Genomic DNA, 24877 nt, shown 5'->3' on the forward strand with positions numbered 1-24877 from the left:
GAGGCACTTGCTCGTAATGTGGCAGCACATGTTATCCAGGATTTACGATGTCGACGATAGGTTCCGTGTCGTCCATTACCGATGATACGAAGTCAACAGTTTACACGGCCTACGGAAAAAAACAACCATTGCCTCTCCGCAAACGCTCATTTCAACACTGGCGTCCACCCCTTCCTAGGGACGAAGCCAGTCACGCCCTCGTCCCGCAGAATATCCTCCGCCAGCCGGCCCGTGACGACGCTCCGCTCAAACTGCGGCCCCCGGACGTAAAACGGGTACGAAAGCCGGCACAATCCCGGCTCCGGGCCCGACAAAGGATCAGCGTCTGCAGTGGGCGGTGTCGACGACGACGATGCAGCTGCCGGCGGAGGAGGAGAAGGCGGAGGTTCCCACAGGCTACGGCCGCCACGGCGCCGCTTCTCGGTGAAGCCGGATGCGCGGCGGTCCAGCGAGAGGTACCATCTTCGCTGGTATACGCTGCCGATGGTGTTGGATGCGCCTGTGTAGGCGTTTGTGAGACGGACTTGTGCGTCTTGTTGTTTGAGATGCTCCTCGCTTACGGAGGGCGCGTCATGATTGGCTCGTCGTTTGGGAGAGGGCTCCTGTTTTCTCTCTCCCTCGATAAGATCAAGGCCATCATCATACTTCTCGCCATCATCATCATCAGAAGAAAAATCGCTACTACTACTAGTAGTCTCAGGCTCCGGTGGCCGAACCCGCGCAGTCCTCCCTCGCCGCCTCCTCGTCCCCACAGCCCGCGCCCTCAGACCCCTAGACCGCCCAGCGGCATCCTCCGACTTGGTCAGGCGGAGATTGATGACGTACGGGTCGGGGAGCTTTGCTCCGTGGAGACGCAGCCGGATCTTGCGGGTCTGGAAGGCGGCGTGGAGCAGAGATTGGGCCGTCGCCTGGGGAGGAGGAGGGGAATGCTGCTGCGGTGATGAGGGAGGAGAAGGAGAGGCTGCTGGTGCCGCTGCTGGCGGTGAGGATGGGTCGTCTGGAGGGGCGTGCTTGCTGCGGCGCGGGAGGACGGAGTATGTGCCCGTGTCCCAGATGAGGAGGGAGCCTGTGTCTGGCGAGGCTGTTTCGACGAGGTGGTTCTGCAACTTAGGATACGTATCGTGTGTTCAGCGGTCAGTAGGCGATATACTATCAGCAGCAGTTGTAATAAGCCATGGATAGAGCAGTGATACGAGGGGGTCAAATGGTAGAACAGTGACAGGTGGTGATGATGTCAGCAGTGCGAATCAAAGACAACATGAAGACAGCGGACTTGCCCAAAGACAGTGGATGCGAGTCTCGGTGGCATTGCGGCTCAGGCGGCTGCTGTTGGCATCGCCGGGCAGCCCGTACATGACGGCCCAGCTGACGCTGCTGGTCTCATTGATCTGGAGGCGGAGGTCGTAGTGGGTGCCGGCCACGGGGTGGTCGTGCTGATGCACCACGAAATGCGCACCGCCGGGGCTGCCCGCGCAGCTCTCGTACAGGCGCGCGTAGCGGGCGACGGACAGCCGAGGGACGCCAGCCGATGTCGGGCGCAGGTGCGACGAGAGGGAGGACGAGAAGCGCGCCAGGTGGTCGGATATCTGGACGGCTCCGGCCTCGATCTGGGCGGTTGTTGATGTTGTTGTTGAGGCGGGAGCTGCTGCTGGTTTGCTGACAGGAGGAGGGGATATAGGGCGATGAGATGCTGGGGAGTCGAGGGACCAGTCGAGGTTGCGTTTCTTGATGAGAGGGTTGGGTATGAGGTCTGGGCTGGGAGGCCGTTTGCGCGGTTGGTCCATGAGATGCGGTGGGTTTGACGTTGATGCAAGTTGAGTAGTATGTAGCGGTTGAAGTGACGGCTCAGAGCTGCCCAGGTGGGCTTGGTGGGAGTGGACAGCAATCAGATTGCCGTCTATTACGCGCTACTACCTTCGTCGGTACTTTATATTCGTTTGAGAGCCCATTCCACTGTATGAAAGCATCCCATTGCTGCGATACATTAACGAGCTTTTATCTGTCATCTACAGGTCAATTTCTGATGTGTACATTATCTGGCATTCATTTTTCGACATTCAACAGGTGCTGATGCCCGAATGCGCATGCATGCAGAGGGCATGTAAAGGTACTTTTGTGCACCGGCAGCGAATCTCCTCCCACTGCAGCGCACACGCTTCTGTCAGATAGCCCAATGTAAGGAAACTCTCCCGCTGACCTGCCACCTTATTTCATCTCCCAATACGGAGCAACTTGCTGCATCCTTCACAGCCAATCGTGAGTGAACAAAGCCGGCCGTGGGGTGCATGCCTAGTACTTTTCATTTCAATGCTGACAGGTGCTTTCTCGTATGTATGTGCATGCACCGCCATGGATTATATGCGTGAGACCCGGCTCATGCAACCTCGCAGCCAGTCACAAGCCGAGTCGGACCGCGGCTCTGGGAAGCTGAAAGCTGAAAGCGGCGCGTCTGCGCTGGGCCAGCGACTGCACAAGTCCAATGAAGAGCGGCAAACGGGCAATGATAGAAAACCATTATTTTCCAAAAATACGGTCTGGAATGGTGCTGGACGCCCGACGACGGTACAAATATGTCCTCCTCCTTGCGCCGAGGATGTATTTGTACTTGCCCGGACAGCAATCAGTTGCAGCGGTCCTCCCCAGCGCTGCACGGCCGCTGCCCGCCTCCGCTACAGGTCGCTACAAGCGGCGACGTGCAGTCGAGTTGCAGTGCACCGCAGCAGCAGCAGCAGCCAAATTGCATCGTAGCGATAAACTGCGTGTACTCGTACATTAGCACCAAGCACCAGATGCAGCCCGTGCGAATCGGTACACGATCCAAGTACAAATCAGGTCGGCCACCTCCCAGGCCGTCGGTCGTCATGGAAATGCCGAGGCAAACAGAACCAGGAAATCCAGCAGTACCCGCGGCGCCCCGCTTTTGCTCCCCCGGGCGCGCCCATAGAAAGGCCAGCCCCGGCTCCGCCTCAGTGGGAAGCTGCAAGGGAGATACCTTTCGGTACCCCCTGCGCCGCGTCAGCAGGGACGGAGCCTCTCGTACTCAGCCCGTACCCTGTGCGAGCCCACGCGAGCCCCGGGATTTCCAGCCCAGGTCGATTAATTACCAAGCCGGGGGGCTTGTGATTGCAGGTGGAACTGCCTTGATTGCCTCCCGCCTTCCAGACTCCAGCCGCTTGTGTCCCGTCCCCTCAAACCTCTTCTCTCGAGCCTTATCCTCTCAATTCCACCAGCTCCGTCCATCATCAAGTCTCGTCTCCATCGCCCAGATTCGACGCGTCGCTCCATCGCCCACGCCTGGTCTTGCGCCATCTGCCGCTCCCGATTCCGTCGTCGGTGCCAGTCGCTTATCTGCTCTTACACACCGGGGTCTTGTCGCAGCCCCAGCTGAAAAATCGAAACGAAATAACCAGATCCCTCGGCAACACCAGCCATCTTCCTTCTTCTGCTCCTTTTATTATTATTATTACTATTATTACCAGCCACACCGCACGCGCTCCCCCTTCGCGGCGGCAATAACATTGTGATACCCCGGCTGTTGTTTTTCTTCTTCATTTCACCAGATTATCCCCCAGAATGGCCTCGCCACCTAAGCCCTGGGAGCGAGCTGGAGCTGGTCCGGTGCCCTCACGTAAGTCACAACCGCGGAGCAGCCTCTTGTGCTTTTCACATCTGTTCTGCTCTAGCCCAGATCGCGACTCACTCGTGACCTTTCACATGCTGACTCGCCTTCCCTCCTCAGTCAACATTCCCTCCTCGCCAGCCTCTTCATCTGCAGCGCCCTTATCGCCTGCATCATCAGTCGCCTCCATGGAAGCTCCTCCGATACCAGAGCGCCCTGCGTCGCTCGCCGCCTCTATCAACCAGAACGCCGCCGCTCACACCCGCGTCGGCGCCATGGGGGCAATGGGAGCCATGGGAGCCTCGCCTTATGGTGCTTACAACAGCGCATACTCATCCCCTTACTCAAGTCCCTACTCACGCTTTGGAGGCGGATATGGAGGATATGGCAGCATGTATGGCGGCATGCCCATGGGCGGCATGGGCGGTATGTACGGCGGTGGTATGTATGGCGGCATGCCCATGGGCGACCCCAACAGCCTGGCAAACCGCTTCAGCAACGGCACCGCCGCCACCTTCCAGATGCTCGAGGGCGTTGTCACTGCCTTTGGCGGCTTTGCGCAGATGCTCGAGAGCACATACATGGCCACGCACTCTTCCTTCTTTGGTAAGTCTTCATCGTCGCCGCAGACAACTTGATGATGTACGGCTGCTAACACATGGGCCAGCCATGATTTCTGTTGCTGAGCAGTTCAGCAATCTGCGTGACACTCTGGGATCTCTGCTCGGAATCTTCACCCTGATTCGCTGGATCCGAACTGTTCTCGCAAAGCTCACCGGCCGTCCCCTCCCGGCCGATGCCGCTTCACTCAACCCCTCAGACTTTGCTCGATTCCAAGGTCGATCAAGCAGCCCCGGCGGCTCGCCCCAGCCCCCCAAGGCCAGCCGAAAGCCCCTTCTCTTCTTCCTCCTCGCCGCTTTCGGCCTGCCCTACCTCATGTCGAAGCTCATCAAGAGCATCACCGCCAACGCCGAAGAGGAAGAGAAGCGTCTAGAGATGCAGGCCCTCGAGGCTCAGAAGCCCGTCGACCCCGCCAAGCTGGAGTTCTGCCGCCTCCGCTTCGATTTTACGCCCCAGCAGCCCAACGGCATGGAGCTGGAAGCTCGCAAGGGAGACCTCGTTGCCGTGCTGAGCAAGAACGACCCTGCCGGCCAGCCCAGCGAGTGGTGGCACTGCCGAAGCCGTGACGGCCGCCAGGGATACCTGCCCTCGACCTACCTCGAGGTTCTTAAGCGATCTTCTGAACCGAAGAAGCTCAAGGCCGCTCCCGACAGCAGGACCAACTCGCTGACCAGCTCATCGACATCAGAGGAGGGCAAGAAGGAGTATGCCACCGCCGACGGCATGCAGAGGAGTCATTTCTATTCCTGAACGAACAAAAGTTCCTTTACTTGTCGTTTCACATTGTCAATGACGAAAGTAGAGAGTCCTGGCATAAAGCATTTCATTTCTTCTACAACCTTCATTCGGGCGAAGCACTTTTGCATTTCTTTTGTTACGCCTTGTCATTATTATACGGCGGGAGTTGAGCGCGAATGCCTCTTTGTCTTGGAAACGTACATGTTATCCACATTAGCTTCATGAACCAGTGCGCTTTTGATGGAGATGGTGGGATTGGGTTCTCTGAATCTTCTTTTTGTGTACAAAAAGTCCAGGCGTGGGCGTGTCTTGGTGACTACCATTGTATTATCACTTGTTACATATGTGTTTCTCTTAATCTACGTTACGAAGTTTGGAACAGCATCAATAACCAGTCTCACTGTTTTGAATCTCTCGATTAAAATATTCTACCACGTTACGTGGGCTAACAACCCGAATGTTTTCTCAAAAAGTCAGTCATTTGTTCATCATATGTCCATTCCATGATGAGCCCCCTCGGCGCTGTAGCGAAGTGGTTGCGTCTCATGATCGAAATGATTTGTTATACGATCCAGGACTGCGGTGTCGAGCACCACTCACTAGCCTTCGGCTTCGTAGGAATTCGATTTGTGCTTGGGCTGGAACTGGAAGCCAGGGTGAACCGGTCCGAGGAACATCTCGCTGTCAAGTACACGTTCGTTAGCAGTCTTTCCTTGGAAATATTGAGGTAGTGTGCAAGCCAGGTAAGAGGGGACGTAGGTAGGTAGGAAAAGAGACAATCTAGCAAACGTACCTGATCTTGATCCAGTCCTTGTAGTTGTCCGACGCCATCAGCGTCTCCATCTCGTCTCTGCCCTTGTACGCCGGTGGCCGGTCGTTCAACCGCGGAGGCAAATGCTCCAACAAGCCAATCGGCACATAACGGTGCGCGAAGCTCAGATACTCGAGCAGGAAGCGCCTGGTGTAGCCGATGCCCAGCTCGTCCGAGCCCCAGGCCTCGAGGCCGTACTTGACAAACTTCTCAATGTAGCCGAGGCGCTCGGTGGACGACTTGTCGAGGTACTGGCCCTTTTCAATCTCCTCAAAGATCCAGGGCTTGATGAGGGCGCCGCGGCCAATCATGACGGTGTCGACGCGGGCGTTCTCGAGGTGCTCGTAGTAGTCAACGTGGGAGAAGCAGTCGCCGTTGCCGAGGAAGTACATGCGCCCGTCCTTGGCGTTGGGCAGCGTGCTCTCGTCTGGCTCGGCAATCGTGTCGGTGATTTTGGCCTTTTCCTCGTTGTAGGTCTTGATGAGGGCGGCGCATTCGCCAATGTAGCCCCAATCCGCCGTCTTGGTGTACCGCTGCTCGCGGCTGCGGCCGTGGAGAGTGAGTGCGGCGCATCCAGGAGCTCCGAGACGTTCACGATGCTCGCGGGCTCCAAAGGCCAGCTTGCCGATGACCTGGGTGGCGGTCGGTCGATCCTTGCGAACTCCAGTCCTGATCTTGGCGGTGATGGGAATCTCGCCAGACAAGGCATTCATGCCTCGAATCATGCGCTCCAGCTTGCCACTGGCCTCCAGAAGCGCAGATCCAGCGCCGGCCTTGAAGACCTTGTCGATTGGGCAGCCGCAGTTGAGGTCAATGAGGCGGAGATGGGGACAGTAGCGGTTGAGCACGTCAGCGGCCTTGGTGACAACCCAGTGAGCGCTGCCGGAGATCTGGGCGCCAAACTTGAGATCGCGTGAGTTGTCGTAGTCGTCGAACAACGGAATGGCTCCAGGGTTCATCTTGGGAGGCGTAATCTCGGACTTGTGGGCGCGCATCAGGGTCCAGTCAGGCTTGGAGCCCTGGAGAAGAGGCATTCCCAGTGCCATTTCCGAGTATGTCGCCTGACAGCCGAGCTCTACGCACAGCCGTCGGAATGGAAGGTTTCCCTGAGTAGTCAGAGGAGCAAGCGTCGGGGTCTCTGGGCCAAAGTACAGGCGGCGTTTCTCGGATGGCTTGAACGGCGGGTCAACAAACCGAGCTCGAAGCTCTTCGAGGTCCAGGGCCGGTTGATCTTTTCGGCGATGATGGAAGTCTTGGCTGATGCCGCCCTCATGGTTCAGCCATTGAATGTACTGGTCCGCCTTGGTAAAGTCGAGTCTCTTGCGGTTGAGCTGAATCTTCTGGCCCATGGTGACAACGTTGTAGATTCCAGGCCGCAGCTCATCTTCACTTTTCCCCCGCTCCTCAGTATCTGGTCCTTTTTCTTCGGAAGTCCCTGGCTCAGCAGACTCGTCCTCCTTGGGCTTGAGTGCCTCTTTGGGCTCTGCCTTGGGCGGGCGGTTATCGCTCAAGACCAGTTCTTTTCTGCCATCCGCGTGCTCTATCTCTTGCATATGGCTCTTGACGAACCGGCACTTCCAGCCCGAAGCACAGTAGCCATAAGCCTCGAATGCAGGGCACTTTCCGCCGAGAGCTTCAACGTCCTCGCGGCGGCCCTCGCTCAGGTATTTGCGGAGATCATGGCACATTTTGCACGAGTCACCATAGCGGCACTCCTTTGGCGAGAATTCCGGGGAATAGGCCCTGCTGCTACAGAGGGGAATAGCATCGTCAAATCTTCCGAATGAACGATCCGTATTCTGGCCCTTTGCCTTCTTCTTTCCCTTCTTCCCCTGCGATCTGGAGTCTTCACCGTCTCTCTGGGGCTGGTCCCGGCCATTTGTGCCCCGGCCCTCCGCGGCATCATCATCCACAGTAGGAGGAGGGCCGTCCTGGTTCCTTGACATGTCGATGAGATACCTAGAGAGATGGAGTTAGTTGAGATGATGCGTAAAGCACCAACGATAAGAAGGCTCACTCTTTCTTAATGGGAGCCATGCCCTTGACACGGTCTGTGGGTTCGGCATTTTCCTCCGATGATTTTGAAGCCTCGGGCGTGGGTTCAGTTCCATTGCCGGTCTGAGAAGGACGAGCTGTGTCCTGACCAGACTCTCCGTTTTGGTCCTGGGAAGTAGCTGCGTCGTCAATCTTAATTCGCTTCGCAGCTCGCTCCTCGGAGTGCGAGTCGACGTCGGCCGTTTGAACAGCCATGGGGCTATCAGATTCTGTGGCCATATTGGGCTGATGGCGCTGTGAGGAGTGTTGATAGGATAATGATGGTGGTTTGGTCTGTCGAAAAATCTCAAATTGAAAGGCTCAGATAGAGAAGGGAAAGGGTCTGGTCAGGCGAGAATTGTGTCGAATTTCACAATTGCCGGAGCCAGCTGCAAGTAAAAAGGTCAAGTCTTCCCCTCGAGTGAAAATCAAGCACGGAATGCAAGGCAAAGGTGCAATGGAGCCAGCCTTGCGTGGTGGTTGATGTCTTGAAGAAAAGTTGAGTGAACAGTGAGTGGAGCTGGAAATTTTATCGATATGCAAGTTGAAGTGAAGTCTTAGTATTAGTAGTGTGTGGCTGGTGACTGTCGAGCCGCTCCTGCTGTTTCTTGCTCAGGACTTCAGGGTGTGTCACAAAAATCAAGAGATCAAAGCATTAGAGAGATACCCAAACTGAGGGAGCTCTAATCGAAAAGTTGAGCAACGCTCAAGTTGAATCACGAAAAATCATCGTTTCTGTTATGCCAATATCCCTACACACTCTTATCGCAATCAAAAGCTAGGTCGTCAATCTGCGACTTCCCCAATCGGTATCAGGACGTCACAGCCAGCGGTCGCCTCTGACACGCCCAAGCCAATACAGCGCCTACAGCGCCTATCGCACCCCGCCAACGCCATGATCCCAGCGCTCAGACCGCTAAACCGCGTCCCCGGCAGCAGCGTCGAAACCGCCAGCCAGACCGCATCCAACGGCATGCCCAATTGAGAGGCCACCCCCACCACGCAGCACAGGCTAGACCCCCTCAGCACCAGCAACCCCAATCTCCTGGTCAAAGGAGTCAAGCTCCTCCTGCACGCGTCCCTCTGTGAGACGTTCGCGAATTGTGCTGCCAAACCTCTCCAGAGCTGCTCTCCACTAGGGGGCAATGAGGAGCAGTTGGCGAGACCATGGAGGATCTGGGCCAGCCGTCTGCTAGTGCGACCCGATCTCCCAACAAGGCGTCGACCTTGAGCTCAGGGCATCCCGAGCACAGCTCCCAGGGGATTGTCGCCGACCCCTCTGGCAATCGATTGCTGTTCGACGATGACGACGATGACGAAGACGACGACGAGCCGGAGCATGCATACGGCGGAGAGGAGGAGGAGAGGCGCGAGAGACACGAAGCCGCAGAGGAGGAGGAGGCATCCCGATACGCGGCGATGGAGGACGAAGAGCCGATCTTGCCGTTGCCCAGGAGCCACACGCCGGGCCAGCTTGCGGCCAGGAGCAACGTCCCTGGCGATCACCAACGCGGCAGCAAGGGGGCCGCCGAGCTGCCTCTCCGACAAAGGGCAATCTCAGCCTCGCACTCCCATCCACCGCCTCGCCCGGCAACAGCCCCGGGACATAGAAAGATGACGGCCGCCTCGACCCCCGTACCCGACATCCCCCCTGGCGTCCCTCGCGATGCCGAAGCAGATCACAAGCCGGCGGCGGCGGCGGTAGCACCCGCGGCTGCGTCGTCGAGGACAACATCAGCAGTGTCGACTCGCCAATCGAACATCATCATCTCTCGGCCGGTGTCCGGCAAGCACACCACGTTCCCCCCGCTGCCCAGACCCGACGATGGGCCGGACGTGTCTCCGGCTCCGGCATCCGGCATGTACTGGTCGAAAGCGCCGGTGTCCGGATCGCCGCACTCGAACCTGCGGGCTCACACGACGACGCTCATCGGCTCCAACGTGTACGTGTTCGGGGGCTGCGACGCAAAGACGTGCTTCAACGCCATGTACGTCCTCGACGCTGACTCCTTCTACTGGTCGGTGCCGCACATGGTGGGAGACATCCCGATGCCGCTGCGGGCCATGACCTGCACGGCGGTGGGCAAAAAGCTCGTCGTGTTCGGGGGCGGCGACGGCCCCGCGTACTACAACGACGTGTACGTGCTGGACACGGTCAACTTCCGGTGGTCCAAGCCGCGCATCGTGGGCGACAAGCTGCCGTCGAAGCGCCGCGCGCACACGGCGTGCCTGTACAAGAACGGCATCTACGTCTTCGGCGGCGGCGACGGCGTGCGGGCCCTCAACGACATCTGGCGCCTCGACGTCAGCGACACGAGCAAGATGTCGTGGCGGCTCATCTCCAGCGCCGAGAAGCCGGCCGCGGGGGCGCGCGAGCGGCGGCCCAAGGCCCGCGGCTACCACACGGCCAACATGGTCGGCAGCAAGCTCATCATCTTTGGCGGCTCCGACGGCGGCGAGTGCTTCGACGACGTGTGGATCTACGACGTGGAGCGGCACACCTGGAAGCTGGTCAACATCCCGATGACGTTCCGGCGGCTCTCGCACACGGCCACCATTGTCGGCTCGTACCTGTTCGTCATCGGCGGCCACGACGGCCACGAGTACTGCAACGACGTGCTGCTGCTCAACCTGGTGACCATGACGTGGGACCGGCGCAAGGCGTACGGCATGCCGCCCAGCGGGCGCGGGTACCACGGCACGGTGCTGTACGATAGCAGGCTGCTCGTCGTGGGCGGGTTTGACGGCAGCGACGTCTTTGGCGACGTGATGGTTCTGGAGCTGGCGGTGCATGCGTATTACTCGCAAATCAGCCATTTTACGATTGATGTATAATCTCATGATGGGATGAAGATGCAAGAGGATGGGGGGGGGAGCATATGCTGGGAACTTGAAGTGTTTACTCTTTTATACCTTGCTACCAGTTGATTTTTTCATATTGTTTTCATATATAGCATATGCATAGAGAAGGCTGAATCCTTTTCCTTTTGTAATTGTATAGCAGCAAGCACCACAAGTTTACCATTGAGGGGAGGGGGAAGCAGACTGTTGATTCTTTATATATTGGCATTCCAGAATATGATGCCAGCAGTGTGAAATGAAAATTGTTTCATGATTGTTTGCTTGAATAAGATAATCTTCTGTTTCTGTTATACAAAAGGAAGTACACGTAACAATGTGTAGATATATACAGTTTGATTCGTTCGAGCCACCCATGAAATGCCAAGCCGAATGCAAACGCGCCCAATTACATATGCAAAGTGCTGGGCAAGTGAAATAAAGACCCAGTGATCCCGTCACCAACTCAACTGTAGCCTCTTCTTTTCTCTATCCGTGACGAAAACGACCAGCCCATAGAATGCAAAGAAAGAAAATTCAGTAGCTCCCCCCAAATACCCAATTGAGGAATATAGAAGCTTTTGAATCGTGAGTTTTAGGAGTTTATTTTCTGCGGAGAAATGTATGAGTTTCCATAAGTTGAGAACATAAAAGGGCAAGTGTCTATATGGTTTGTGTGCGACGGGTATTTGAGGTTGTAGGTAGGTAGGGACCGGCTCCAATAACCGGATGTGACGGATGGAGGTTTGCATGCCATGGCAATCCACTGGTGCAGAGCCCCAAGCGGGCATCTGCTCCAAATAGCTGCCATGGGCGGGAGAGTGAGGTGCCTTCACCAGCTTACTGGGCTTGCTTCTGCTCGCGCTCCGCAGCCTTGCGGGCAGCCATTCTCTTCTCCTCGGCCTCAACCATGTCTGAAAAATATTCGTGTTAGCCAAAAATGCTTCTCTCGACATCAGTGAAAAGGGAGAAGGCGGGGAAGCAAACTTACCCATCCACAGATCCTGTCCCTCGTACTCCTCGTGGTGGATCTTCTTCTCAATGAGGTGCTTGTGCTCCGGGTCGTTGGGGTCAAGCACCATAACCGTCTCCCAGCGGCCCTTTGAGTTCTTGGCGTCGTTCATCTCAAAGGCGGCCGAGACGATGAGCACGGCCAGCGTCAGGCCCTGCGCGTAGACACGGGCCTGGACAATCTTCTGCGGGGTGCTCATGGGCGCGCGGCTGACCATGGCGAAGGCAACCGCCATGCTGGCGAGCCACGAGGCGCAGACGATGCTGTAGCGGTGCTCGCGGCCGTAGTTGAGGAAGCGCTCGTAGGCGGACTCGTTCTCGCGGATGACCTCCTGGGCGCGCTGCGAGGCGTCGCGGTACTTGGACATGGGGTCCTTGCTCTGCTGGAAGGCGACGCCGGCGCGGTCGGCCTGGACGATGGCGCCAAAGGTGCTGGTGGACGTGATGAGGAAGGTTCGGAAGGGCAGCGTCAGGCTGCGGAAGCTGGGGTACCGGCGCGAGCCGTAGACGACGCCCGTGACGCCGATGGCGAGGCCGACAGCGCCGCCGACGAGTCCGCCCTTGACGACGGCGCGGTAGTGGGCGGCTTCTTCTTCCTTGGTGAGGACCTTCATGATGGCTGTTGGCGGTGGTGGTTGTTGTTGTTGGGTGTGGTGATGGTGGTTGTAGAAGCTGAGCTGAGAGTCGTCGGAAGGCGTGTGTAGCTCAGTGCTGTGTTATTTAATGTGGTCTAAAGCTGGCGAGTAGGCTAATTCGGGCAAAAGCAAGCCGACGTAGGATCGAGGCCGGCTGGAGCGGTAAGCGCAATGGCTGTCGGAGGTTGCTGAGCGAGAGAGAAAAAGCGTGCGCAGTCGGGCGATGTTTGATACCCCAGAAGCAGCTCAGATAGCAGAGAGGGGTGGTGTGGTGTCAGAAAAGCTGTGGTGGGGCCAAAGCAGTGAATGGGTCGAGGCTTCGGCGGTCGGGGGAGGCAATTGAAAGGAGCAAGTAATTGTATTACAAGCAATCGTTGCTCAAGAGGTGATCGTGTGAGGATTTATAGGTCTTGTGAGGCGATGTTGTTTTCTTGGTAGACAAGTAATAGGTCAGGAACCAAGTTCAAGCGATGGAAAGTGGATTGAATAGTCGACTCAATGTCGTCAATTGCTGGTTATAACATGTAATGCTGATGCGATGATTCGAACAAGCCAAAAGGTGCCCGGATGGCAAGCGAGCCGCCCTGTACATATAGCAGCCGGGCTCGCAGCGTCACACCCACCCCGAGCGGCATGATGTCAACACGCCGCAAGCGATAGACAAGCAGAGCATCGCCCATAATGGCCTGTATTACAGCGATTCCAACACCAGAAATTTCTGATTCCGCCTTCCGAGCCGCCCCGCCCGCCAGCAGAACCCGAGAATTCCCCACCGAGAAATTCCCGTCTGATTCCCGGATCTCCGTCCGGGCAGCGTGTATTATGTTCTTCCTACCTACCTAGTATTCTTCCATCTGTTGTTTCCCCTGCCAAGCTTGATGCGAGCAATTTCATATCAGATGAGATTCCAACGATTAGAATTCTTGATCCATCACGCACTAATATCGACTTTCTCCATCTTGAAACCATCACAGCAAAGCATACCAGCCCTGCTATGCTGTCCAATTCTTGTTCCTACATGCTCCGAACCTCGTCTCTCTCCTGCGGCGGCGGCGGCCCCCGGCTTATGTAAACCGGCGCAAAAACTCACCAGCAAAAAGGAAAAACGCTGCAAAAAGGCGGCGGCTGCGGCATTTGCGGCATCGTCTCTCGCGGCAAAACGAGACAACCGACTTTTCATGTCGTCGTACTACAACGCGGCTCCTTTGCCGTTCAGCTCAGCGAGCGCCGCGCACGCGAGCGACCGAGCGGCTTCCTCCGCGAAAATATCGTCTCACGTGCCCCCCCTGTGAATCGTACCTTTTTAACAACCCTTTAGCGGCGGCGGCAACATCGTACGAGCTTGAGCTTAATTTGGCCGCCCGACGTCTATTGCCCCCCTATGTCTTCTTCTAGAAGTTCGGGGTCCTCCGTTTCTGCTCAATGGTACGATTGCTAATCTTCATAATGTTCTCTCACGCAAGTTATTCCGCCGTGATTTGCATTTTCGGTCTTCAAAATAATACAATTGATATCCATGTATAGGCCGGTTTGCGGAGCTCGACGTTGCATCTCAAAGATCTGTCAGAACTCCCCTCGCCGGCACTTTTTGCTCGACTCAGGCTTCATCAGCCAGTAGACACCAAAAATTATCTACACGAAACATCAGAGATCATCTTCTTGATATGCCAGTGACCGTAGAACATCTCCAAGCGATCTCAAATCAGTAACCAGCACAGTACACATCGCAACATGCTCGCCAACCCCTCTACCCTGTAAACCTCCAGCTCCCAACCCTCAGCTACCAAGCACATCATATGCACCTCATGCACCATCATGACCAGATATTTGCCACTTCCTTTCGGATCTGGAGCCGACTATGTGCGACACTATCGATCGGTAACTGTTTCCGACGCCAGCCCCCGGGAAAAGTCACTATCTCTCGGGCACCAGACCCCCTTGTCTGCCAGTGACCACCCCTGGGATGGGACGGACGATCTGATATGATCTAGCTTGATAAGGATTTCTTTGTATTCTGGCAGGGTTGAGTATGAATGGCGTAAACTATTACGGGTATACGTGTATAGGTGGTTAAGCTTAAAGTATCGAGCATCTGTCACGACGTACGTAGTCGAGATACATGGTGTACATATGTCAGTCGTCAGACCATTCCATATATCTATATGACTGGGAATATCCAGTCAATCTCTCCCTGGCCATCCTGTTAAAAGGGCCGAAGCTGTATTCTCATCTAATACACCGCCTCAATGTAGATCAGACAATATGCCGCTCACTGCATTCGACCCCGTAGATCCCGTAACGTTGCTCTCCGTGTCCCGGGTCCACGGGCCATCCTACGGTCACCGCACCACTGGAGTATCTCACATTCCCACTGAGGCATACGAGAGTACTTTGACTGGATAGCCCTGTTGTTGTTCTTATACGTGCCGCTTGACAAGCGAACCGGCGTGCTGAGTCAAACACTCACTTCACAATGCGTCATAGTAAAGTTGGCAGATACTTCAAGTTGTTAGGCGCCCCCCCAGCTTCATGCTGGTTGGCTCCTACAAAACACCATTCGTGCATGGGCACGCACCGACCGATTGTCGGCAGAACCGACAAGAACCGAGATCTTCAGATCTGCCGGCCCCATGCTGTATGCAATTTCCAACAAACCCTCAACATCATCTGGGCAGGTGGTTGGATGACGACCAACATCTCTAAGCCTACAGCCTCGTATTCGATGGAGGATCGTATGAAATATAATGAGCCAACGGCTTGTCCCGCCTTCACTGCTGTGTCGTCAATGACTCTCCCATGGTGGAGGGGACTTATATACAAGGTGGGTATGATATGATGTTCGGAATGAACACAAGCAACCTTCTCTTTTTTGTCCAGATTTGTCGCAACAGGATCAAGTTGTCGACATACGGTCGACAGAAATGCGATCTCTCGAAGACGGAAAAGCTGCTGCCATGATATTTTCCATCCAAGATCACATTGAACGCCCTGACCGCATAAACGCCCGCCCACAACCACTGCAAAAGGCCAACACGGACCGCGGATACAAGTCCATGCGCAACAAAAGAAAGAAACTAGGAAGGCTCTCGGGCCTCTGGTGCTAAAAATATAGGATTCAGTTCAATAGCTCGAGCACGGTCTTGGTGAAGTATGGCGCAGTAAAGTATGCTTATACGACGACAACCAGCGCTATTCTTGGAGCTCATCTGCTATCAGCACCCATCTCGGAACTGACAAAGCAGTCAATCTTTACCTGGTCGCACCATAGGCTTGTCAACATCCATCATAGTATATGCCATTATCAAGTATCGCACACTTGTACGGAGTATCAGTCACGAGGTGCTCGTCCACCTTACTCATCGAGGACTCGTAAGTGGCTCTCGGCCGTACGGAGCAGACACTGACTTGTACAAGTACTATGTACGTAAACCCAGGCGAGGAGCCGAGGTGGAGTACGCTTTGGTCGGCGATGCTGAAGCAACGATCGACAACACCATGAGTGGAACGAATGCGCTGAGACGATGCATCTAGGGTCCAACGTCCCCGGCCAAGGCTTTTGCAACCGCTAGCGCAAAGCGGACGAAGGCGAGTTGTCTCTCGTGGCGGACGGATTGGTGGCTGCCTAACCCCTGTCCAAGGAAGCCATGGAAGGGTTCCATTTGTTCCATGAGATGCCGAAGTCTACCGCAGCACCCACTTGGGCTCGAGACACCATGACGAAACAGGCTTTGGTTGCGCAAGCCAACGGAGATGCCAGAAACACTTTGCTGGCTTCCTCGACGGACTTTTTCCTCCATCCTCATCTCCAAATTCACCACGGCTAGGCCCGGCGTGTGGTGGCTTGTCCTAGGTCCTGTGCTCAGATCTCCTTCTCCAACTCACCTTATTCAAGAGCTCCGTTGATCTGTCTCAAGCATTGCCAAGACAGGTCAAAGATCTGTCTCAAGACTTAGCGTCCTATGATACCGGCATCAATGTGCGGGATTGGGATGAGAGAAGAGGAGAAGGAGGAGAGGAAGCCATGGGGAAGAAACACACATGGCCTGGAGCCCACTTGTATGCCAGCGTGTGGCTGCTTCTGCTTCTTCGGCATCATTGTGCTTTCTCTTTTTGATTGTGGCAGAAATAGTACCTTGTAGCCTCAGCCTGCCAAGATGCGACTTGAATACCAATCTTTCTTCGACCTGAAGCGAATCATGAATTCATCAAAGCCGAAATGAGTCGGCTTCCCTACTCTCCACATCCAAGCCGCCTGCATGCAAGCGAGAATCCAACGACAAGTCTCGATACGCCATTTCCCACGTCGAGAAGATTAACCTTGGTTAAAAGTCGAGAACAGAGATTTGCGTCTCGTAATGGATATAGCATCAACCCATGTGCAGGCAATGACTCAAGCCACTAGGCGGCAGAGGCGCATCCAGCGCTACGAACAATGAGCCGACCGAGGATCAGACTCCATCTAGAGATGTCCCACAGCAAGATGGATCCCGCCTGTGCCTTGTGATGTCAAAAATGACAACTCGGGTAATGGGGCGGCGAAATCGTGGCGGTAGCTCTCAGTCCAGTCGATGCTCGTATTGCAGAGTTGCATTCGGAGAGAGCCTGGAGCATGGAATTGGCGAGCTGCAGGTGCCCTTCATTGATCGATACATGCATGGATATCACATGTGCGCACGCGACTGCGATGAAATCCCTGCGCCTCGCGGGACAGTTTAAAGCGTTTGACAATTCGGAATGCGACCCTCCGATGCTGACGGCCCGAACAAGGGGAATATGGCCTTGTTCTGGTATAGGTAACGTTTTGCAAGTTCTTGCAAGTACCTACCTCGTACGTACTCCTAGTATACAGAACGCCCTATGTGCTTCATCGGTGATTTTGCTTGAGCTGGGATCATTGGCAATTTTGTTGGGGACCGTATTAAGGCACGGCTGAGAAAGGCAGGTAAGCGTACATACCTACGTGTAGGTGTACTATGGGTTCAAGGAATGGAGTATGCTGTCCACGTACCTGTACGAGAGGCTGGACATCCGAGGTTTGAGGTAATTGCAGAGCATCGGATGGAGTCTTGGGCGCCAATCGCCGCCCTTCTGAAGCCCTGAGCTTCAAGATGCATGTGGAAGACACGCGCACTTCTGCTCTCGCCGCCTCCTGAATGGCTGTGCGCAGGGTTCACAGCTGGATAGTTGTTAACTTGTCGGCGTGATGCTCCCACATCGATCGCTCGTCACGCCCACCACTCATGCTGCTTGCTGCTGGAGGGTCAAGGGCAAGCTGCAGGTCACCGGCGCTATTGGAGATCTGGCGGTGTCCAAGACCTGTGAGACCCTGCAACTGTCGAGGTCTGTGCCTGCATCTGCAGCAGCTCTTTGTCAGGAGAAGAAGAGGCAAAGTCCCTGACATCATCGTGTAGCTCTGGCTGAGAGTCGAGGCTGGAGGCTCAACACTAGCAACACTAGATAGGTGATAGGCATGCTGGCATCAGATAGAACGGAACTACTGCTCACCGTCCTGCGGAAAAGTGGCCGCAAGCCCATCCATCAATCACAGAGCAGAGCGCCGCGATCCTCGATCGAGTGTCGGTTCTTATGCTCCGTTTCTCACGGAGATGCCTTGTGTGGAGGAACCTCGAGCGGTGAGAGACGACGCATGATGCATGATGCAGAGGGACTGGAGAGGAGAGGCTGAAAGAGACGACCGAGCACTGAAGTTGCTGAGTTGGATGAGGTGATTAGAAGGCTACAGGTAGTGGGCGGTCATGTGAGATGATGCTCTGCTGCCAAGTCGAATCTCTGCATGGAAAGAGCGGGCGAAGGCTCTTGACGACTTCTAGACTCAGTGGTGCGGGCGTCTACGAGGATTCCTAATGCGGGCTGAGGGCGGTGATGCTTGAATCTGCCATTACCTTACTGCCTGACAGCTGTACCTTTCGGCGGTCCACGTCTGTGAAGCATCGGCAAGGTACTTGGCAAAGATTCAGCTCAGAGAGGCTCTTCTTGCCCTTCCTCCATTACATCGCTTCGGAGGTGATTCCGGTAATCGCCTCTTCCCCAGAGCTCAACCGTCCGGCGCACAGAACTCTCTCAGCTGACATTGCAAGTCAAAACACGGAGACCTATTCCGGACGAGCAACAACCGAATGAATGGCCTCACCTGCCGGTGGCAACACAAGGACCGTCCGGCGGTCAATCGCCATCAACTGTACGATTGTCCCGGCAAAGAGGAGCTCCATTCCACAGTAACGGCGCTGCGCAGTGGCTCACCACTTCTAACAGTGTCCTCGAGTAGCGTCGATGCTAGTGGCTTGGTGTATCGACCACGACACACGACTACAAGGTACCAGACGCCACCATTGGGCTGGACTTGAAGTTGACACGACTGGCCGTTAGGTAGCCCCAGGTACTCGTGTGGGCTGGGATGCTAGCAGCATCTCCGACACCTTGCTATTGTCGGGTCGAGGCCCGCGGGTTTGCAAAGGCCAGAGCAAAGGTGCTTTTGAGACGACGAAGTCAGTGCTAGTTCGCAATACTAGCTGCTTCATGTAAACGGAGCGAGCCAACTGGGCAACGAGCGGTTCTGCTAGGTGGTCGTATTGCTACCCAGCTACCTTACACACATACCACCTCGTCCCTGGAATTTGACGGGGCCTACTACCATGCACTGCGGAGTGCTCCGTCTCCCGGATTTCAGACATGGCATTCAATCCAGATTACTTTGGGGTCATACATCAAATAGGAGTGGCTGGCGCCTTGGCAGTCGAGCTGTGCATCCTGGGAAGATGGCCGTTTGTTCTCCGTGGTTTGACCAAGTGCCAAGGGACGTACGGAGCAGTGCTACGAGTAAGGTATGTAGAGAATACAGACTCCATCCTGGTAGCCTGGCCAAATGCCTTGGATCCCGGCCTGCCTGAAAGCACTAAACCCCTTCCATGATGACAAACCTGGTGTTGCGATCTCGATACATATCATAGCTGGTGAAGTACGAGGCTGGTACGAAGAATGTGGTAGAATCTACCTAGTGAGGTATCGGCATGGCGCCCCTTGCCACCTAGGTAGAGAGTCGTGGAACCCGACTTACAACCACAGCTCACCATTCAACGAGCTGCGAATCGACCGGAAGAGGTAATAGTGAACGAGGAACTCCGATCTCCGGAAACCTAGGCGGACAAAGGTCCTGGCAAGGCCGGTCGAGCGCTACTGCTGCGTGATGAGATACGCATTACGTCCATACACCGCAGGTATGTCCGGAACAAGAGCGCCTTAGTCTGATGATGGCTGGCAACCTTGGCTTGAGCTGAGATGCATCTGACTGCGACCTAAAACCGCTGCTAGTAGCTCGTACTGTAGCACTATCGCGCACCGGGTAATTCATCGCCGTTGACCTGCATTACTGCTTTGGTCCTGACCGAGCTTCTGTTTGGACCTTGTGCTCCGTCATCAGGGACATGTCTGAGTCGGCCTCAAACCCCCACGGACGGACGGTTGTGCCATGCCACACTGGCTGCTGGTCCTTGGCGCTGCAAAGAGTCCCTTGTTCCGTACGACAAAGCCGCAGTACCCTTTCACCCGGAAGCACGTCTTTGCTGGACAGGACAAGGGCCGGCGAGGCGTGATTCCAAGGTGGTCGACTCGCATGCGTCGTACTTTGTACGGGCAACGGACTGCAATCGTTGTGGTAGCATCCGCCTGCCCAGGAGGTACCAATGTGCAGCATCAACTGGACATTAACGACCTCGTCCCCCTGCTCTGGCCGGCTCCCAGCGGGCACCTGTGGCGGCGGACTGAGGCATCATGCAGTTGACTGCTCATGTTGTCGAGGTGTGCATGCGGGCGCCGAGGGCGAGCAGGCAGACAATGCCGCTGGCTGCTGTTCTGCCGCTGTTGCTGCTGATGCATGTGCGTGTGCCTGTACGGAGTAGTGTGTACATTCATGTTCTTTGGTACCCGTTAGCACTGGCACTTTGATCCTTGTGTGTGCCTGAGGCGGCGTCGCTTCGAAGATCATTTCGTCTGCTCTTGCAAGGCCTACAATGGGAGCCAGATGTTACATCCTCATCCTTGCCACTCCACGCGACCACGACTCTATTCTACTTCATCCAGCACATTGAAACAGAGGCCAGCCGGCCAGCATTCCCACAATGGCAGCAATGGACGAAGCCGTCCAATTAACTGTTAGCGCCAACCCTTGTTCCTGTGGCACTGTGGCTACTGACACGCTGCACCGTGATCAGTGCTTCCAAGCTTGCAGGGGCGTGAGGCCGGCCAGGATGTCGCTGAGCGTGTGGGTGAGGAGTGGAGGCTCGTCGTGGTGATCATGCCGTCAACCATCTCGGACCTGAACCTGTCCTCGTCCTCGACGGTGCTAAGCAGCTCGCTCTCGAGGATCCCCCATATCTCTCTCAACCCCTCATCTACCTCCGCCTCTCCGTCCCTCTTTCGACGCTGGAGCATTATTCGATCGATCGGTGCTTATCTCGACCGGTTGCAGGGCCGGACCACGGTGCCATCATCGAATCGAGCAAACGGCGTGCCATACATATCACCGCGTGCAGAGTACATAGTGTGTGACTGATGCACCTCGACAAGCCACTTTCTGTCCATCTTCCTTAGCCGTGCATGCACCGCGCCGTTTGAGCGACCAAGAACCGACCAACCAACCGACTTACACCCTTCGTATCTCTTGCGCCGAGTGCCTGCAGCCGCCATTCGCTGCCCGTTTGCTGCAGCCCAGAGCCGTCAATCAACAGTCGCCTGACAACAATAACATATACAAGCCGCACCGCTCTTCTCCTTGGGGGGACACTACCTTACCTTACCTTAGCTACCTCGACCTCGTACCCATCGATTTGGTCAGGACTTCCCGAGCCTTTGGGCTACACGACTCGCGCGGTCCAGATTGCAATAAATACAGCGACGGGTGACATACCGAGACTCAGCACCCTCTCGCTCTACCCCGGGCACACCTAAGCTCTCACGGCGTCGGCGGAACCTTGATTCATCCTTCTGTCGTGTCCCCGGCTCTGGCCTTGTCTCTCACCTACATCCTCTCTCTCTCTCTGACCGCATGCTGATTCCGAGTGTTGGCAACGTGTTCACTTTGCATTGCATCCCCAACCCTGCGCCGTGAGCCTTGGTCAAACCAATACCTTGCCTTGCCTCCCAAGATACCAAGTACAGCCAGTCGACTTCCGCACGCCTACAGCCCGCCCGCTTACACCGTAGCGCCGACGGTGCTGGACCGCTGAGGGACGGTGTACCCTGTCCGTACCAAGTACTCCGCATTTCACGGCCTACATTAGGACGGGAGGAAACCAGTCGTGGCACGCCTTTGCAGCGTCACCGTGCAGTCAGGCTGACCTAGACGACCGGAACTGACTGCTTGGGAGGATTGCACGTTTCTTTGCCTTGTCTGCGTCCTGGTTTGTACCGTCCAGTGCCATTTCCGCCGTCTGCGTTGCCTTCCATTTCGTCCTGCCTCGGGGCTGTCTGATCGGCTCGGCGGCTTGACTCACCCTCTACAACTACCTCGCTCCCCTTCCCTGCTCCAGGCTGGGCCCCTCTGTCCGGTGCCTGTAACTCGGGAGGATGCAGAGCGCCCTCAGGTGGTTCCAGGGCCCCGACAAGGACCTTGGGCCAGTGCCAGGCCCCACGGCCACCGGCGCTAGCCCCAATGCCCTCGCCCGGCCAGCCCACAACCGCGCCACTGCAAACGCCAGAGCCAGTGCCAGTGCCAGCACGGCTGCGGGTACCACGACGGGTACCGGTACCACCAGTCCCAGCTCAGGCCCCAGCGCCACTGCCACTGCGCGCGCCCCGGCCGGTACCGCTACCAGCAGCGCTACCAGCACCAGCACCGCTACCAGCGCCTCACTGGCCAATGCCGGACCGTCCTTGGCTGCCTGTGCCGCCTCGTCCGAGTCCATGTCGCCGCCAGCTTCTCTCAACTCGTCGTCTCAATCATCCTCGCCCCAGCCAGCGACTCCTCCCGACTTCCCTCTCGCATCAGCGCCCTCCGCCTCGTCCGCGTCTGCGTTCGCGACTGCATCCTTATCCGCTGCTCCCGCCCAGCCTCGACACAGCTCCGGCTTCTCGTCCCTCCCCGCACTGCGCACACAGAAAGACGGCTCAGCACCATCGCCGTCGCCCTCCCCGTCGACGTGTTCCTGGACCGCCGCCCTCCGCCAGTCCAAGCAGAGCCCGCCGCCCAACAAGCTCCTCGCCATCCCCCGACTCGACGCCGGCATCGATATAGACCTCGACCTCGACATTGACCTGAGCGATTGCGACGACGCCGCCATGACTACCGGCCCAGGCCTCGATCCTGGCATGGCCCGCCCGCGGCAGGACTCGTTTGTCAGCGCCGGGCCCAAGCCCATTTCCATGAACATCCAGAACCGCGACAATGTCAACAGAAATCGCCGCGAAAGCCTCGCCGGCAGCCTCATGGGAGGCATGAGCTGGGGAGGCATGTCCTTTGGCAGCTTCGTTAGGGACGAGTAAGTCATGGATACTTTTTTTTTTTGTGACCTTGTCCCGCCCTGCATCCTGCTCTACACTTTTTATCCTTATCGGCCTTGTGTTATCCTGGGGGGCGCCGCACTCCTCCAAGCCTGCCCCAACAACACATATCCTCCGCATCACCACCGTCCTCATCATGTCAAAGAGAAGAAAAAAGAGGGAATATTGCCTTTGTTCAATTGCTTCATCCTGCACTGCCGAGTTCTTCTCTGAGAGGACGATGGGCTAGCGTGAGAGGCATTTGAACCCTACACGCAGTCACTACATCATCACTTTTTTTTCTTATCCATTCCCCTCTTCCCCTCCTGTTCGCACCACAACGAACCCCTGCTATGCCACGCTGCATCACAATGCCATGGCTATCATACAGAGCATACTCGCACGATGCAGCATCGATTCTCCCCTGTGTCAACAACTGCTAACATGGAATTTGCCACAGCATCATGATGCAAAGCACCTCTCCGTTTACCGGAGGCGCACATCAGTCTCCGTCATTCCACTCATCATCGTACCTACCAAAGCTCGAGGCCAACTTCATGCGTGACTTCACATGCTGCGGCAAGATTCTGCCCAACCTTCATGACCTGCTTCAGCACTATGAGGAGGCCCACACACAAGCCAGCCCCAGCGCTGTCAGGAACAGTGCTTTCAACCAGTTCGGCGCCCTGGGCATTCAGGGCTCGCCCAAGATGCCCAATGCGAGGTCGACGCCGGCTCCTGGCAACGGCTCGCAGCAGATGGGACAGCAGCGCCAGATGGGCGGCCCTGGTCTCCAGATGGGCGGGTCTCAGCGACTCGGCTCCTCCATGCTGCAGATGTCCACCTCAATAAACAACATGAACGACGAAATGGATGCTGTTGCTGACATGGAAATGGACGATGCTCTCGGTACCATGGACATGGATGACAGCCAGAAGATGCACCAGACACGTCAGCTGTTTGGTCAGCAGCAGCGGCCACAGCTCAACATGAACACCTCTGGTATCACACAGGGTCTCCGGACGTCCCAGCCGCCCACCCCCGCCGCCCAGAGCTTTGGATTCCAGAACAACCCTACAGTTTCATCCGTCAATACCCCTACCCTCACGACCCAGCAGCAGATGCCGCAGCAGCAGGCTCAGCAGCAGGGCATGAGCGAGATGGACGAGGATCTGCCTGGCATGCCCATGGGCGGCGACGCCACTGATCTCGGTGACATGACGTTTGGCAACGGCAACAACAACGACGGCAACGACTCCAACTTCTGCATCAACGACCCCGGCAAGCACCTCTTCAGCCCCAACGGCGCATTCCCTCAGGGCAACCGATCCATACAAGCACAGCTTGCGCAGCTCGGTTTGACTCACGGCCAGTTTGCGGACCCGGAGGCCAACAAAGTTCTGCTTGCTCGACTGCAGAGCATGATGATGCCGGAGGAACACAAGCCGTTCAAGTGCCCCGTCATCGGCTGCGAGAAGGCATACAAGAACCAGAATGGACTCAAGTAGGCTAACCGGTTCTCACGCGGCTTTGTTTGAACTCAGGACGGATTTGCTAACCTCTCTGCTCACCAACAGGTACCACAAGGCTCACGGTCACCAAACCCAGCAGCTACACGAAAATGGCGACGGAACATTCTCAATCGTGAACCCAGAGACAAGCGCTCCTTACCCAGGTACCTTGGGTATGGAAAAGGAGAAGCCCTTCAACTGCGAAACATGCGGCAAGCGTTACAAGAATCTTAATGGCCTGAAATACGTAAGTCTACACAGTCCGCCAGTTCCCCCCTTCCGATACTGACGATTCTACAGCACAAATCTCACTCGCTTCCTTGCAACCCTGAGTTTAAGCTTCAGGCACTCGCCGCCGGTCTGAATCTGCCGGGCATCGGAGAGGATGTAATGCTGCAGTGAGCCATTCGCACGGCATACGTCGGCGAGTCGCACCTGAGCGGCATGGGTTGGTCCGAGCGACGAGCGACGTTACGAACTCGCCAGTTATAGCTTGGTTCTCTACCTAGCTGTGCTGATCCGTGTGGGGAGGGAGACTCGTCTTTGGGTCGTGATCAGCGCGCTC

General features: G+C 56.2%; 7 protein-coding genes across 7 annotated transcripts; 4 read left to right on the top strand and 3 right to left on the bottom strand.

The window, feature by feature from the left end:
• Positions 1-146: 146 nt before the first annotated feature.
• BBK36DRAFT_154634 (hypothetical protein) lies at positions 147-1784 on the bottom strand (the record flags this gene model as incomplete). Its single annotated transcript, XM_024897629.1, has 4 exons — positions 147-325; positions 401-647; positions 753-1081; positions 1259-1784. The coding sequence occupies 4 exons, from the start codon at positions 1782-1784 to the stop codon at positions 147-149; spliced, it is 1281 nt and encodes a 426-aa protein (XP_024752153.1).
• Positions 1785-3573: 1789 nt separating this feature from the next.
• BBK36DRAFT_1138930 (peroxin 13) lies at positions 3574-4990 on the top strand (the record flags this gene model as incomplete). Its single annotated transcript, XM_024893273.1, has 3 exons — positions 3574-3628; positions 3740-4225; positions 4287-4990. 3 exons carry the CDS (start codon positions 3574-3576, stop codon positions 4988-4990), a joined length of 1245 nt encoding a protein of 414 aa, XP_024752154.1.
• A 587-nt stretch (positions 4991-5577) lies between these two features.
• BBK36DRAFT_1138931 (FMN-linked oxidoreductase) lies at positions 5578-8063 on the bottom strand (the record flags this gene model as incomplete). Its single annotated transcript, XM_024893274.1, has 3 exons — positions 5578-5659; positions 5772-7748; positions 7807-8063. 3 exons carry the CDS (start codon positions 8061-8063, stop codon positions 5578-5580), a joined length of 2316 nt encoding a protein of 771 aa, XP_024752155.1.
• Positions 8064-9437: 1374 nt separating this feature from the next.
• Positions 9438-10658, top strand: BBK36DRAFT_1113625 (galactose oxidase; the record flags this gene model as incomplete). The annotated part of the gene is made up of 1 exon (XM_024889932.1): positions 9438-10658. One exon carries the CDS (start codon positions 9438-9440, stop codon positions 10656-10658), a length of 1221 nt encoding a protein of 406 aa, XP_024752156.1.
• An 843-nt stretch (positions 10659-11501) lies between these two features.
• On the bottom strand, positions 11502-12298 carry BBK36DRAFT_1192166 (hypothetical protein; the record flags this gene model as incomplete). Its single annotated transcript, XM_024896751.1, has 2 exons — positions 11653-12298; positions 11502-11575 (listed from the first exon to the last, which is right to left on the bottom strand). Exons 1-2 carry the CDS (start codon positions 12284-12286, stop codon positions 11502-11504), a joined length of 708 nt encoding a protein of 235 aa, XP_024752157.1. The 5' UTR covers positions 12287-12298.
• A 7860-nt stretch (positions 12299-20158) lies between these two features.
• BBK36DRAFT_1138934 (hypothetical protein) lies at positions 20159-20938 on the top strand (the record flags this gene model as incomplete). Its single annotated transcript, XM_024893275.1, has 4 exons — positions 20159-20200; positions 20256-20274; positions 20536-20864; positions 20915-20938. The coding sequence occupies 4 exons, from the start codon at positions 20159-20161 to the stop codon at positions 20936-20938; spliced, it is 414 nt and encodes a 137-aa protein (XP_024752158.1).
• A 1287-nt stretch (positions 20939-22225) lies between these two features.
• On the top strand, positions 22226-24714 carry BBK36DRAFT_1113673 (hypothetical protein; the record flags this gene model as incomplete). Its single annotated transcript, XM_024889939.1, has 5 exons — positions 22226-22461; positions 22582-22800; positions 23262-24305; positions 24379-24559; positions 24613-24714. 5 exons carry the CDS (start codon positions 22226-22228, stop codon positions 24712-24714), a joined length of 1782 nt encoding a protein of 593 aa, XP_024752159.1.
• Between the last annotated feature and the right edge of the window lie 163 nt (positions 24715-24877).

This window comes from Trichoderma citrinoviride (assembly GCF_003025115.1).
Source record: "Trichoderma citrinoviride strain TUCIM 6016 unplaced genomic scaffold BBK36scaffold_3, whole genome shotgun sequence".
NCBI lineage: Eukaryota > Fungi > Ascomycota > Sordariomycetes > Hypocreales > Hypocreaceae > Trichoderma > Trichoderma citrinoviride.